We start from the raw sequence: 14493 nt of genomic DNA, 5'->3' as shown, positions 1-14493 counted from the left end.
TGCTGCTCGCCATGCCGTGGAGAACCTGGCCGCTCAGGTTTCCGACCTCTCTGGACAGTTCCAGAGTCTACGTCTCGTGCCACCTGTTACTTCCTGGCCTGCCGAGCCTCCAGAACCTAGGGTTAATAACCCACCTTGCTACTCCGGGCAGCCCACTGAGTGCCGCTCCTTTCTCACGCAGTGTGAGATTGTGTTCTCTCTCCAACCCAACACATACTCTAGAGAGAGAGCTCGGGTTGCTTACGTCATTTCACTCCTTACTGGCCGGGCTCGAGAATGGGGCACAGCTATCTGGGAGGCAAGGGCTGATTGCTCTAACAAGTTCCAGAACTTTAAAGAGGAGATGATTCGGGTTTTTGACCGTTCAGTTTTTGGTAGGGAGGCTTCTAGGGCCCTGGCTTCCTTATGCCAAGGTGAACGGTCCATAACGGATTATTCTATTGAGTTTCGCACTCTTGCTGCCTCTAGTGAGTGGAACGAGCCGGCGCTGCTCGCTCGTTTTCTGGAGGGACTCCACGCAGTGGTTAAGGATGAGATTCTCTCCCGGGAGGTTCCTTCAGATGTGGACTCTTTGATTGCTCTCGCCATCCGCATAGAACGACGGGTAGATCTTCGTCACCGGGCTCGTGGAAGAGAGCTCGCATCAACGGTGTTTCCCTGCTCCGCATCGCAACCATCTCCCTCCTCTGGCTCAGAGTCTGAGCCCATGCAGCTGGGAGGGATTCGCATCTCGACTAAGGAGAGGGAACGGAGGATCACCAACCGCCTGTGCCTCTATTGCGGAGTTGCTGGACATTTTGTTAATTCATGTCCAGTAAAAGCCAGAGCTCATCTGTAAGCGGAGGGCTACAGGTGAGCGCAACTACTCAAGTCTCTCCATCAAGATCCTGTACTACTTTGTCGGTCCATCTACGCTGGACCGGTTCGGGTGCTACATGTAGTGCCTTGATAGACTCTGGGGCTGAGGGTTGTTTCATGGACGAAGCATGGGTTCGGAAACATGACATTCCTTTCAGAGAGTTAGAGAAGCCTACGCCCATGTTCGCCTTAGATGGTAGTCATCTTCCCAGTATCAGATTTGAGACACTACCTTTAACCCTCACAGTATCTGGTAACCACAGTGAGACTATTTCTTTTTTGATTTTTCGTTCACCGTTTACACCTGTTGTTTTGGGTCATCCCTGGCTAGTATGTCATAATCCTTCTATTAATTGGTCTAGTAATTCTATCCTATCCTGGAACGTTTCTTGTCATGTGAAGTGTTTAATGTCTGCCATCCCTCCCGTTTCTTCTGTCCCTACTTCTCAGGAGGAACCTGGCGATTTGACAGGAGTGCCGGAGGAATATCATGATCTGCGCACGGTCTTCAGTCGGTCCCGAGCCAACTCCCTTCCTCCTCACCGGTCGTATGATTGTAGTATTGATCTTCTTCCGGGGACCACTCCTCCTCGGGGTAGACTATACTCTCTGTCGGCTCCCGAACGTAAGGCTCTCGAGGATTATTTGTCTGTGTCTCTTGACGCCGGTACCATAGTGCCTTCTTCCTCTCCGGCCGGGGCGGGGTTCTTTTTGTTAAGAAGAAGGACGGTACTCTGCGCCCCTGCGTGGATTATCGAGGGCTGAATGACATAACGGTTAAGAATCGTTATCCGCTTCCCCTTATGTCATCAGCCTTCGAGATTCTGCAGGGAGCCAGGTGCTTTACTAAGTTGGACCTTCGTAACGCTTACCATCTCGTGCGCATCAGAGAGGGGGACGAGTGGAAAACGGCGTTTAACACTCCGTTAGGGCATTTTGAGTACCGGGTTCTGCCGTTTGGTCTCGCCAATGCGCCAGCTGTTTTTCAGGCATTAGTTAATGATGTTCTGAGAGACATGCTGAACATCTTTGTTTTTGTCTATCTTGACGATATCCTGATTTTTTCTCCGTCACTCGAGATTCATGTTCAGCACGTTCGACGTGTTCTACAGCGCCTTTTAGAGAATTGTCTCTAAGTAAAGTCTGAGAAGTGCTCTTTTCATGTCTCCTCCGTTACTTTTCTCGGTTCCGTTATTTCCGCTGAAGGCATTCAGATGGATTCCGCTAAGGTCCAAGCTGTCAGTGATTGGCCCGTTCCAAGGTCACGTGTCGAGTTGCAGCGCTTTTTAGGTTTCGCTAATTTCTATCGGCGTTTCATTCGTAATTTCGGTCAAGTTGCTGCCCCTCTCACAGCTCTTACTTCTGTCAAGACGTGTTTTAAGTGGTCCGGTTCCGCCCAGGGAGCTTTTGATCTTCTAAAAGAACGTTTACGTCCGCTCCTATCCTCGTTACTCCTGACGTCACTAGACAATTCATTGTCGAGGTTGACGCTTCAGAGGTAGGCGTGGGAGCCATTCTATCCCAGCGCTTCCAGTCTGACGATAAGGTTCATCCTTGCGCTTATTTTTCTCATCGCCTGTCGCCATCTGAGCGCAACTATGATGTGGGTAACCGTGAACTGCTCGCCATCCGCTTAGCCCTAGGCGAATGGCGACAGTGGTTGGAGGGGGCGACCGTTCCTTTTGTCGTTTGGACAGACCATAAGAACCTTGAGTACATCCGTTCTGCCAAACGACTTAATGCCCGTCAAGCTCGTTGGGCGTTGTTTTTCGCTCGTTTCGAGTTTGTGATTTCTTACCGTCCGGGTAGCAAGAACACCAAGCCTGATGCCTTATCCCGTCTGTTTAGTTCTTCTGTGGCTTCTACTGATCCCGAGGGGATTCTTCCTTATGGGCGTGTTGTCGGGTTAACAGTCTGGGGAATTGAAAGACAGGTTAAGCAAGCACTCACGCACACTGCGTCGCCGCGCGCTTGTCCTAGTAACCTCCTTTTCGTTCCTGTTTCCACTCGTCTGGCTGTTCTTCAGTGGGCTCACTCTGCCAAGTTAGCTGGTCATCCCGGTGTTCGAGGCACTCTTGCGTCTATTCGCCAGCGCTTTTGGTGGCCGACTCAGGAGCGTGACACGCGCCGTTTCGTGGCTGCTTGTTCGGACTGCGCGCAGACTAAGTCGGGTAACTCTCCTCCTGCCGGTCGTCTCAGACCGCTCCCCATTCCTTCTCGACCATGGTCTCACATCGCCCTAGACTTCATTACCGGTCTGCCTTTGTCTGCGGGGAAGACTGTGATTCTTACGGTTGTCGATAGGTTCTCTAAGGCGGCACATTTCATTCCCCTCGCTAAACTTCCTTCCGCTAAGGAGACGGCACAAATCATTATCGAGAATGTATTCAGAATTCATGGCCTCCCGTTAGACGCCGTTTCAGACAGAGGCCCGCAATTCATGTCACAGTTTTGGAGGGAGTTCTGTCGTTTGATTGGTGCGTCCGTCAGTCTCTCTTCCGGGTTTCATCCCCAGTCTAACGGTCAAGCAGAGAGGGCCAATCAGACGATTGGTCGCATACTACGCAGCCTTTCTTTCAGAAACCCTGCGTCTTGGGCAGAACAGCTCCCCTGGGCAGAATACGCTCACAATTCGCTTCCTTCGTCTGCTACCGGGTTATCTCCGTTTCAGAGTAGTCTGGGTTACCAGCCTCCTCTGTTCTCATCCCAGCTTGCCGAGTCCAGCGTTCCCTCCGCTCAAGCGTTTGTCCAACGTTGTGAGCGCACCTGGAGGAGGGTGAGGTCTGCACTTTGCCGTTACAGGGCACAGACTGTGAGAGCCGCCAATAAACGCAGGATTAAGAGTCCAAGGTATTGTTGCGGCCAGAGAGTGTGGCTTTCCACTCGCAACCTTCCTCTTACGACAGCTTCTCGTAAGTTGACTCCGCGGTTCATTGGTCCGTTCCGTGTCTCCCAGGTCGTCAATCCTGTCGCTGTGCGACTGCTTCTTCCGCGACATCTTCATCGCGTCCATCCTGTCTTCCATGTCTCCTGTGTTAAGCCCTTTCTTCGCACCCCCGTTCGTCTTCCCTCCCCCCCTCCCGTCCTTGTCGAGAGCGCACCTATTTACAAGGTACATAAGATCATGGACATGCGTTCTCGGGGACGGGGTCACCAATACTTAGTGGATTGGGAGGGTTACGGTCCTGAGGAGAGGAGTTGGGTTCCGTCTCGGGACGTGCTGGACCGTTCACTCATTGATGATTTCCTCCGTTGCCGCCAGGATTCCTCCTCGAGTGCGCCAGGAGGCGCTCGGTGAGTGGGGGTACTGTCATGTTTTGTCATTTATTATCTTGTCTTGTCCCTGTGCTTCCCATTCTATTCGTTTCCCTCTGCTGGTCTTATTAGGTTCTTTCCCTCTTTCTATCCCTCTCTCTCCCCCTCCCTCTCTCACTCTCTCGCTCTCTCTTCTCTCTATCGTTCCGTTCCTGCTCCCAGCTGTTCCTATTCCCCTAATCAATCATTTAGTCTTCCCACACCTGTTCCCGATCCTTTCCCCTGATTAGAGTCCCTATTTCTTCCTTTGTGTTCCGTTCCTGTCCTGTCGGTTCCTTGTCTAGAATTCACCGTGCTGTGTTTGTGTATCGCCCTGTCGTGTCGTGTTTTCCTCAGATGCTGCGTGGTGAGCAGGTGTCTGAGTCTGTCTGGTTCAAGTGCCTTCCCGAGGCAACCTGCTGTTCACCTGCTGTTCAAGATCGAGTCTCCAGTTTGTCCTCGTCATCTCGAGTGAAAGTTGTGTTTTTTTGATTGTATTTACTTTACTGGATTAAAGACTCTGTTTTCGCCAAGTCGCTTTTGGGTCCTCTTTCACCTGCATGACAGAAACATGGCAAACGTTTTTTGTAATCAATCCTCAAGGTGTTTTTCAAATATCTATTCGATAATATATCAACCGGGACAATTGGATTTTCAGTATGAGCGAGAGGAAAGATGACTACCGCTGTCTTTTACTCAAGAATCACTCTGAGAGCCCTCAGCTGGCCACTTACGCAATGTAGTCGTTTATGCTCATTCTTCAACATAAAGGCGTGAAACTATGTCAAAATGCTGGAGACACCTTAGGGAATACGTAGAAAAAGGAATCTGGTTAATATCCCTTTCAGTGGCCAATAGGGGTGTATAGGAACACAATGGTTTCAAAACATGAGTCACTTCCTGATTGGATTGTTCTTAGGCTTTCGCCTGCAATATCAGTTCTGTTATACTCACAGACAATATTTCGACAGTTTTGGAAACTTTAGAGTGCTTTCTATCCTAAGCTGTCAATTATATGCATATTCAAGCATCTGGTCCTGAGAAATAGGCGGTTTACTTTGGGAACGTTATTTTTCCAAAAATAAAAATAGTGCTCCCTAGTTTCACGAGGCAACAACTCATTTTATTATTACTACTATTACTACTACTACTACTACTATTAATAATAATACAACAACAACAAAAACAGTTCCAAAAGGGTTCCTCGACTGTCCCCATAGGAGAACCCTTTTGGGTTCCATGTAAAAACCAAAACGTGTTCTTTAAAGGCTTCTCCTACGGGGACAGCCAAAGAACCAATTTAGGTTCGAGATAGACCCTTTTTTCTTAGATTGAAGTACAGCTACTACTACTACTACCTTTACTGCTGATAATAATAATAATAATAATACATAACATAATGTCACGTTCTGACCATAGTTCTTTTGTGTTTTCTTTGTTTTAGTGTTGGTCAGGACGTGAGCTGAGTGGTCATTCTATGTTCTGTGTCTAGTTTTCTCGTTTCTATGTTTGGCCTGATATGGTTCTCAATCAGAGGCAGGTGTTAGTCGTTGTCTCTGATTGATAACCATATTTAGGTAGCCTGTTTTGTGTTGGGTTTTGTGGGTGGTTGTCTTCTGTCTTCATGTGTCTACACCAGACAGAACTGTTTCGTTTTTTTCACATTAGATGTTTTGTATTTTGTAGTGTTCACGTTTATCGTCGTTATTAAACATGATGAACACTAACCACGCTGCGCTTTGGTCCTCGCCTTCGTCCACAGAAGAAAGCCGTTACACATAAGCTCTTATTTTGACTCTGCAAGTAGGAAAGCTGCTCAAGCAGGCAGAAATACAGCTGGAATGGCACTTTATATGAGGGAAAATCATTAATGGCAAAACGATCAGATACACATGAAATGACCCCGGGAATCGATAGTACATCGCTCAGAGTTGCGCAAATATGACACAACATTCAAAATGGGTGAATCTTTCCTTTAAAAGTCCAGAATGTAGCTTTGTGGGTGAACTGACCAAATTCATATAGAAATGTGTGTTACAGATCTGTCATTGTCATTGAAGGCATGTCTGAAGAACATTATTTCTATGCTTCCAGTTCCGGGTTTGCGTCTTTTTACTTTCTGAGTGAAAATGCTTTCGCTCAGATTTTTCTTGAGCATGACTTTTTTTAAAAACGTAAGCTATGCAACATTGACATTATGTTTGTGCAGTAGGCCATAGGCCCAATACATTATCACTGCATATTAGCTATGCTTGAATTTTTTTTGTACTGGACTGATGGCCTGCATCTGATGGTCAGTCTGAGGGGAGGGAGTGAGTAGCAGTGAGGCTGCCTCTCACCCAAGTGACCCGACTCACAGTCTCTCCCTCCTCTGAGAAAAGGGGACACGGTCTTCCAGTTGATGGCAAACTCATGTCGCACTGCATTATTTCTGCCTCATTGCCCAATTCCTGTTGTTATTCCTATGACCAAAGAAAGTGAAATATTCCTTGATATTAAAAAAGACACAAGTGTATAACAGTAACAATGCAAGCTTATCGGAACACTTTGTTATACTCCTTCATTGCAGCTGCTGTGCTGGTTGTAGCGTGAGTGGAAGTAGGGAGAATGCGCATTTTATGGATTATAAAAGTGTTGAACAGTGCTAAATAACTACCTAAAAATGAAATTTAAAAAAAAGTCTCTCTCAGGTCAAAAGTTTAGAAATCTCACAGTATAAACTTTGTTCTGCGTTCAAGGCTTTTTTTTTTACAGTCTATGGCTCGAGGAAATAGTGCAGACATGTTCATTTGAACTATCTGATTTGCCAGTGGTAGGCCTATAGGTGCACTTGATTTGCTCTCTGGGCCTGCCGGGTAGGCGGAGTCCTACCTTCAGACACATGAAATGGTTGAAAAAGCCTTCCCGGCAGGCTAGGACAGCTGAATCAAGTGCACCTTTCAATTAATAGCGCAAAACAAAAAATTTAAACATTGGAATGCTAGGCTTTATCTTTGTATTTTTTACAGAAAGGATCGACAGGTTGGTGACCACTGCTCTACACTATACAGGTAACTGCCAAAATAATGAACACTTTTGTAAATGAGGAATACAAAGTATATTGAAAACCAGTGTGGTTTGAGTAAATTAAGCAATTAACATTTCATCATTCTTAGGGCCAACTATAAAAATGCTGGGCATGCCATTATTTTGGCTACCATGGCTATGCCCCTGTGGGATGACAATGCCCCTGTCCACGAGTGGTCACTGAATGGTTTGATGAGCATGAAAATTATGTAAACCCTATACCATGTCCATCTCAGACACCAGGGCCCAGAGTCACAAAATCTTCTTAAGAAGCAATTTCTTCTTAACTGCCATTTTTGTCTTAACTATAGACTTAAGAAGAAATTTAAGCAAAGTTGCTATTCCTCAAAAAGGTTATTGGACATTTTCCTGCGCTATTTCTTATGTTTATCCTTAAGCATAAAGTTAAGAAGAAATTTGATTCTTGAAAATAAAGTTGTATAATGTTGTTAATTCCAAGATAGCTAAACCCTTGTCTTAAACTCAGGGCAGTGAGACAAAAAGCACATGAAAGTAATTGAACATGTTTAGTTCACTCACAAACCCCATCTGAAAGTTACTTTAAACCCAAGAACATGTTTTAGAACGATAATCCCAGTAAGAAATATGCTAACATGATTGCCATTGCAAGCTAGATACCAAAAACTGTTGCCTAGCAACAAACATCTTAAGAAGATCTGTATGAAGATATTTGAGAAGCTCGCAAGAAAATCATTAAATCTTACGATATTGTTGAGGAATTGCACTAACAAACTATTTTATGAACTTCTTATTTGTATCTAAAGAACATTCTTAAGTTTTTGCATAAGAAGTGTTCCGTGAATCTGGGCCCAGGTCGTCAAAATCAATGGCACTCCATCGATATAAAGTTGTTTTTGACAAAAATGTATCAGTTTGTCACTTTCACAAGGTTGGAGTAATAACACGTTCAACTACCTAAGAGATTGGCTTGAATCTAGGTTGGACCTTTTAGATTTTGAGCAAAATAACTAGGGAAGAATGTTTCACTTCAGTCATTGAGTTTAAGACAAGGGTTTAGCTATCTTGGAATTAAGAACAAATTGAAAAACGTTATTTTCAAGAATCTAAGGCGAACATAAGAAATAGCCCAAGAATATTTCCAATAACTTTTTGGAGGAATAGCAACTTTGCTTAACTTTCATTTGAAGTCTACAGTTAAGGACAAAATGGCAGTTAAGAAGAAATTTCTTCTTAAGAAGGTTTTGTGAATCTGGACCCAGATCTCTACACAATTGAACCATTATGGGAGATTCTGGAGCAGAGCTTGAGACAGCATTTTCTACCACCATCAACAAAACACCAAATTATGGAATTTCTTATGGAAGAATGGTGTTGCGTTCCTCCAATAGAGTTCCAGAATCTATCCCAAAGTGTATTGAATCTGTTCTGGTAGCTCGTGGTGGCCCAACACCCTATTAAGACGCTTTATGTTGGTGTTTCCTTTATCTTGGTAGTTACCTGTACATTGTTTTGTCACAAACTGAAATTAGGCGAAGATGATAGAACGTTAGGAACTAGATAATGGCGGATATATGCAAAACATGCAGAACATAATAAGATATGAGGAAAAGTCAATATACCTGTGCCACACTCCGTCCCCGTCCCAGAGTCCCACTCTCCTCATTCTCGAGTTGCACGTTTAGCCCCTCCTGTTCTTCGTTTGTACGCCCCAAATTCCCCGCAGGACTTGCCTCGAAAAGGCTGGGAACTCCTCTCCTGGAATTCAATTAACAGAGAGATTATTTCAGTCTCAATTGCACTGTTTTGTGCTCTGGGAGATTTTGCTCACTTGAAAAGGTTGCTTGAAGAATGTCTTAAAGGGCAGGATAATGTAGCAGAGCAGTGAGTCTCTTAATAAAAGCAGGGGTTGCTTTGTGTCGGGGCCCCCAAGCCTGCACCTTTTCTACACATATGCTTCAGTGGCCCAACGAGGCACATACGCAAAGCGACAACACGAATCAGGGACGAAGACATGAAACGCTTTGAGGCAGCCTGAAAGGACGTGTGATGTGGTCAAACAGTTTGAGTGCACCTGACAAACTTGACATGCCAGTCAACCCTGTAAGGGAGCCAAAAGAAAGGGCAGACAAAAACCACTGGTCCTAATTTGCTCCCTGTCCGCTTGGCTGGACTCATAAGGGGCTGGGCTGGGGTGTCCTCCCAGCCACCCCTGCCGCCCTGCTTTTGTCTGGAGAAATGGCCCAGCCACTCCTCTGCCTTTGGCTCCTTTGGCTGTGGGCCGGGGCCAGTGTCAGAGCCAGTGTTGGGGACGACTGTAGGTTTTAAAGGTCACGCGCCAGAGGTCACAATCAGGAGACCAATCGAGACAAAACCAATCAGGCGTAAAAAACAAAGCTGAAATATGAGCTGACAGGGTAGTTGGGTTGAGGACTTTATCACAAGTAACTGAATGATTTGAATCAATAACCTGTGTGTGTGTGTGTGTGTTTATTGTGTAAAGTGTGGTGAGGGGGGACATTCTTTACACCAACATGGGGCTGTAGGTGACACTCCCACTGAACTACAGGTCTGAAGCAGAGGCTGGATATTTACAAAAGCCAATCCCCTATTTCATTCTACCAGATCAGGGTTGAAATGAATTGGTATTCTTTAATATAATTTAGGCACACTTGATTTCATTTTATCAATAGAAAAGTCCCGAAAGTGCAAACCCAGTGCACCGGCTAGGCCAAATCAAGCACACCTATAGTGTTTGCCAGACTATTTCAACCCAGATCTGCATTCCACTCACACTATGGCTCCACACAACTACAGACATATCCAAGCTAGCACATAACATTCTGAAAACCATATATTTCTTAGAGCTTGGTGAGAATTCACAGAACATTAAGAAACAACACTCTGCTGTGAGAATTTTGGTACTTCAGCATAGCGTTTCCTACAGGTTTCCTCATAGTTCTACTTAGGCATGTTCTCAAAATTTTCCAGAACGTTAAAGAAAACTTTCCATAAAAACCACAAGAAAACTTTTGAAACGTTCAGAGAACTTTCTATGAATGCGATTTAACCTAAGGGTGAATACAATAGCATAATACAAAAATAACCATAAAAATCTGTCAGTTTATATATGTTTTTTTTTTGCATTGCATGTCACACTTTTGCATTTGCGGTAAAATGTGACAGAGCTAGAACCGTGTTTGTCAGACCATGAGACATCCCGGAAATCGTCTGTAGCGTCCAAACGGTTTTTCCTACTATTACCCCTCTATGTATAGATGAGACTCTCGCAAACACGATGGTGTCTCCGTTTTGCTCTTCGACCCCCACAAGCATCTTAGGACTCATCTGAAGTCAGTACAGCCAATAGTACAGCCAATATTCCAACCTCTCTCTGTAGCATCTGTACAGTTTGGGCTATACACTAATATGACTCCTCTGTGGTAAGGTGAGACTCTCACAAACTCATACATGTTTTGTTCTAGGATGTCCACAGGCCTCACAAGACTTGTCTGAAGGTCCCCTGGTACCAGTTGAAAAACATATATGGACACTGTTTAGTCATTTACATTTTATTTTAAAAGTTTCCTGATCTTTCTTAAACTTTCTTTTGATGTTTTTGTTCCATGTTCTGAATATGGTATTCAATGTGTTTGTATGGGTTAATAGCAGTAAGGCCCCCCGAAAAAAATTATCAAATCATTTGTTTAGATATTTTATTTTATACTTCAAGGGGTCTTAAACTAAAAAATCGAATAGTTAAAGGAACCTTCTTAAAACAATTCCATTTAGCTTAGTATAACCCTCCCCCAGCTTAGACAGGGCTTAGACTTGGGGTTAAAAACATACACATATCTTCCGTTCTTAGCATCAACAAAACTCTATCTTGTTACGTGTGTTCAGGTGTGTTAGCTGCACCCACTAATTGGCTACACCTGATCTTAATGCGTGTTTGTTTCCTTTGAAATAGGGTCTGTCTGAATAGTCTAAAATGAACAGCTTTATATGTGTAAAATAACATAGCATGCTGGTTCCATCCTGGTAGTGCAGTGGACTAATTCCACGGATAAGGAACAGAAGATTATAGATTTGAATCCCACTGATGTCGTTTCAAAATAAAATAAAAATCAATGTGTTTGCATGATTAATGTCTAAGGAAATGAATTTCCACATATCCTAACTGTGCTTGGAGTTCAAAAAAGTTAACACAAAATAAGCTATCAGTGTTATTAAAAGTATTATTGAAACATTCCTTCAGTTTTAAGGAAGTTATTAAGAAACCTCCAAATAACCTATAATCTTCGTGCTCAGAGCTTTAATAAAACATTCCAGGAAAATGTTCAAGGAACCAGAGTAAAATGTTTGCAGAACACCCCTGCAACCTAAAAATAGATTTTCCCAGAACAGGTAACATTTTCAACTCTATTCTCAGGACGTTTTAAATACATTTAACAGGTCAGGAAATGTATGGCTTCATTCCCATAACCAATGTCAAACCCAAAACATACGATCTAACAACTTCCAAAAAGCCAAATGTGCTAACTGGGGTCTTACTCTTACACTAAATGTTATGAAAATTCAAATGTGGGGATGTGCAGAATCTATGAGACTATAGGCATCAAAACATCCAAGAGGATCATAATGGAACCTTCCTGGACTCCACCACTGCACCCCGCTACTAGCTTGAACCAGAAAATGGCTGCTCATTTTTCGACTCCAGGTGAGAGTAAATGGATGAGTGTCGGAACCAGAAAGAAGGAGAAGATTTGTTCTCGGCGCGTCTGCCTTCTTCCCCTGCGTCCGGACTTAAGAGCTTCAAATTGCTTGGAGTCCCTGTACCAGCTGTCTTCTGCCGGGGACTTGGGTGTTCCCTCCATGGCTGTGGATGCCCCTCCAGCTACCGCTCCCTGTCCTAGTCAATCAACTGCCTGGGCACATCCTGGACCACCGCGGCCCCCCTCTGTCTTACTATCCAGGTCTGTACCCAAACAATTTGAGCTTCTACTTTTAAAATATACTTTTCCAGAAACAAGTCTCTCACCGTTGCCGCTTGCTATAGACCACCCTCTGCCCTCAGCTGTGCTTTGGACACCATATGTGAACTGATTGCCCCCCATTTATCTTCAGAGCTCGTGCTGCTAGGTGACCTAAACTGGGACATGCTTAACACCCCGGCCATCCTACAATCTAAGTTTGATGCCCTCAATCTCACACAAATTATCAATGAACCTACCAGGTACAACCCAAAAGCTGTAAACACGGGCACCCTCATAGATATCATCCTAACCAACTTGCCCTCTAAATACACCTCTGCTGTTTTCACCCAAGATCTCAGCGATCACTGCCTCATTGCCTGCATCCAGAATGGGTCTGCGGTCAAACAACCACCCCTCATCACTGTCAAACGCTCCCTAAAACACTTCAGCGAGCAGGGCTTTCTAATCGACCTGGCACGGGTATTCTGGAAGGATATTGACCTCATCCCGTCAGTAGAGGATGCCTGGTTATTCTTTAAAAGTGCTTTCCTCACCATCTTAACCTGTTACTCCTACCCCCTACTTTTTCGAACATTCTGTTAAAAATCGCGCAACATTTCAGCGCCCTGCTGCTCATGCCAGGAATATAGTATATGCATATGATTAGTATGTGTGGATAGAAAACACTGAGACGTTTATAAAACTGGTTAAATCACGGCTGTGACTATAACAGAACGTGCGTTTCATCGAAAAGTGCAGGAAAATCTGATCACTGAAAATGGAATGGAGCGAGCTGTCGGGTTGGAGCGAGCTGTCGGGTTGGAGCGAGCGGTCGCATCGGCACATCGGCACTTCGCTCCGCAGGTAGTATAACTTTTTCATTACATTTCATTACATTTCATTATAGCACAACGGTTTGATTTGTCTAATCTTAGCAATTTCTTCTTAGCTAGCTACATAGCCGTCTTTGTATCAAAGATAATTGCGTAATTATCGTATTTCGCCGTCCTAACGTAGTCTTCACTGCTCTGCCCAGCAGCTAGCCAGCTAGCCAGCTAGCTAACGTCCACCGATTAGCTGCACTGTAGAAACTATTACACTCAACTGAACGACTTGATTAGTGTAGTGTTAGCTAGCTACATAGCTGTCTTTGCTGTCTTCGTATCCAAGATAATTGTGTAGTTTAGAGTGTGTAGTCTTAGAGTGATTATCTTAATTTACCGAGGTTAGCTAGCCAGCTATTTGTCGTCCTTAACGTAGGAGACTCTGCTAGCTAGCCAACAGCTAGCCAACAGCTAGCCGACAGCTAGCCAACAGCTAGCCGACAGCTAGCCAACAGCTAACCAATGTCTTCTGAATAGAACTCAACAACCCGGTCGCATTCACAGGTAGTATCACATTTTCATTTCATTTCATTACAGTACAACGGTTTGATTTGTTTGATCGTAACTAGCTACATAGCTAGCTACATAGCCGTCTTTGTATCAAAGATAATTGTGTAGTCTAGAGCGATTTTCTAGGTTAGCTAGCCAGCTATTGTCGTTCTTTTAACGCAACGTAACGTAATCAACACTGCTAGCTAGCCAGCTAGCCCCCGAATTGCAGCACTGTCGAAACTATTACACTCAACGGAACGACTTGATTAGTGTAGTGTCAACAACGCACCCACTGCCAGCTAGCCTACTTCAGCAGTACTGTATCATTTTAATCATTTTAGTCAATAAGATTCTTGCTACGTAAGCTTAACTTTCTGAACATTCGAGACGTGTAGTCCACTTGTCATTCCAATCTCCTTTGCATTAGCGTAGCCTCATCTGTAGCCTGTCAACTATGTGTCTGTCTATCCCTGTCCTCTCCTCTCTGCACAGACCATACAAACGCTCCACACCGCGTGGCCGCGGCCACCATAATCTGGTGGTCCCAGCGCGCACGACCCACGTGGAGTTCCAGGTCTCCGGTAGCCTCTGGAACTGCCGATCTGCGGCCAACAAATATATATATATATATATATATATATATATATATATATATATATATATATATATATATATATATATATAATATATGCCATTTAGCAGACGCTTTTATCCAAAGCGACTTACAGTCATGTGTGCATACATTCTACGTATGGGTGGTCCCAGGAATCGAACCCACTACCCTGGCGTTACAAGCGCCATGCTCTACCAACTGAGCTACAGATACCGAGTTCATCTCAGCCTATGCCTCCCTCCAGTCCCTCGACTTCTTGGCACTGACGGAAACATGGATCACCACAGACAACACTGCTACTCCTACTGCTCTCTCTTCGTCCGCCCACGTG

General features: G+C 44.5%; 1 protein-coding gene across 1 annotated transcript in view; it reads right to left on the bottom strand.

Annotated features, from left to right (window-relative positions):
• Nucleotides 1-14493, bottom strand: part of LOC124012179 (EF-hand calcium-binding domain-containing protein 6-like) — a 48301-nt gene that overhangs the window by 12960 nt on the left and 20848 nt on the right. The window contains exon 3 of the mRNA XM_046325662.1: nucleotides 8820-8955. Within this exon, the coding sequence (XP_046181618.1) occupies nucleotides 8820-8955 (136 nt within the window). The remainder of the gene's footprint in view (nucleotides 1-8819; nucleotides 8956-14493) is intronic.

This window comes from Oncorhynchus gorbuscha, linkage group LG24 (assembly GCF_021184085.1).
Source record: "Oncorhynchus gorbuscha isolate QuinsamMale2020 ecotype Even-year linkage group LG24, OgorEven_v1.0, whole genome shotgun sequence".
Lineage (NCBI taxonomy): Eukaryota > Metazoa > Chordata > Actinopteri > Salmoniformes > Salmonidae > Oncorhynchus > Oncorhynchus gorbuscha.
This window is presented reverse-complemented; position numbering and strand designations above follow the sequence as displayed.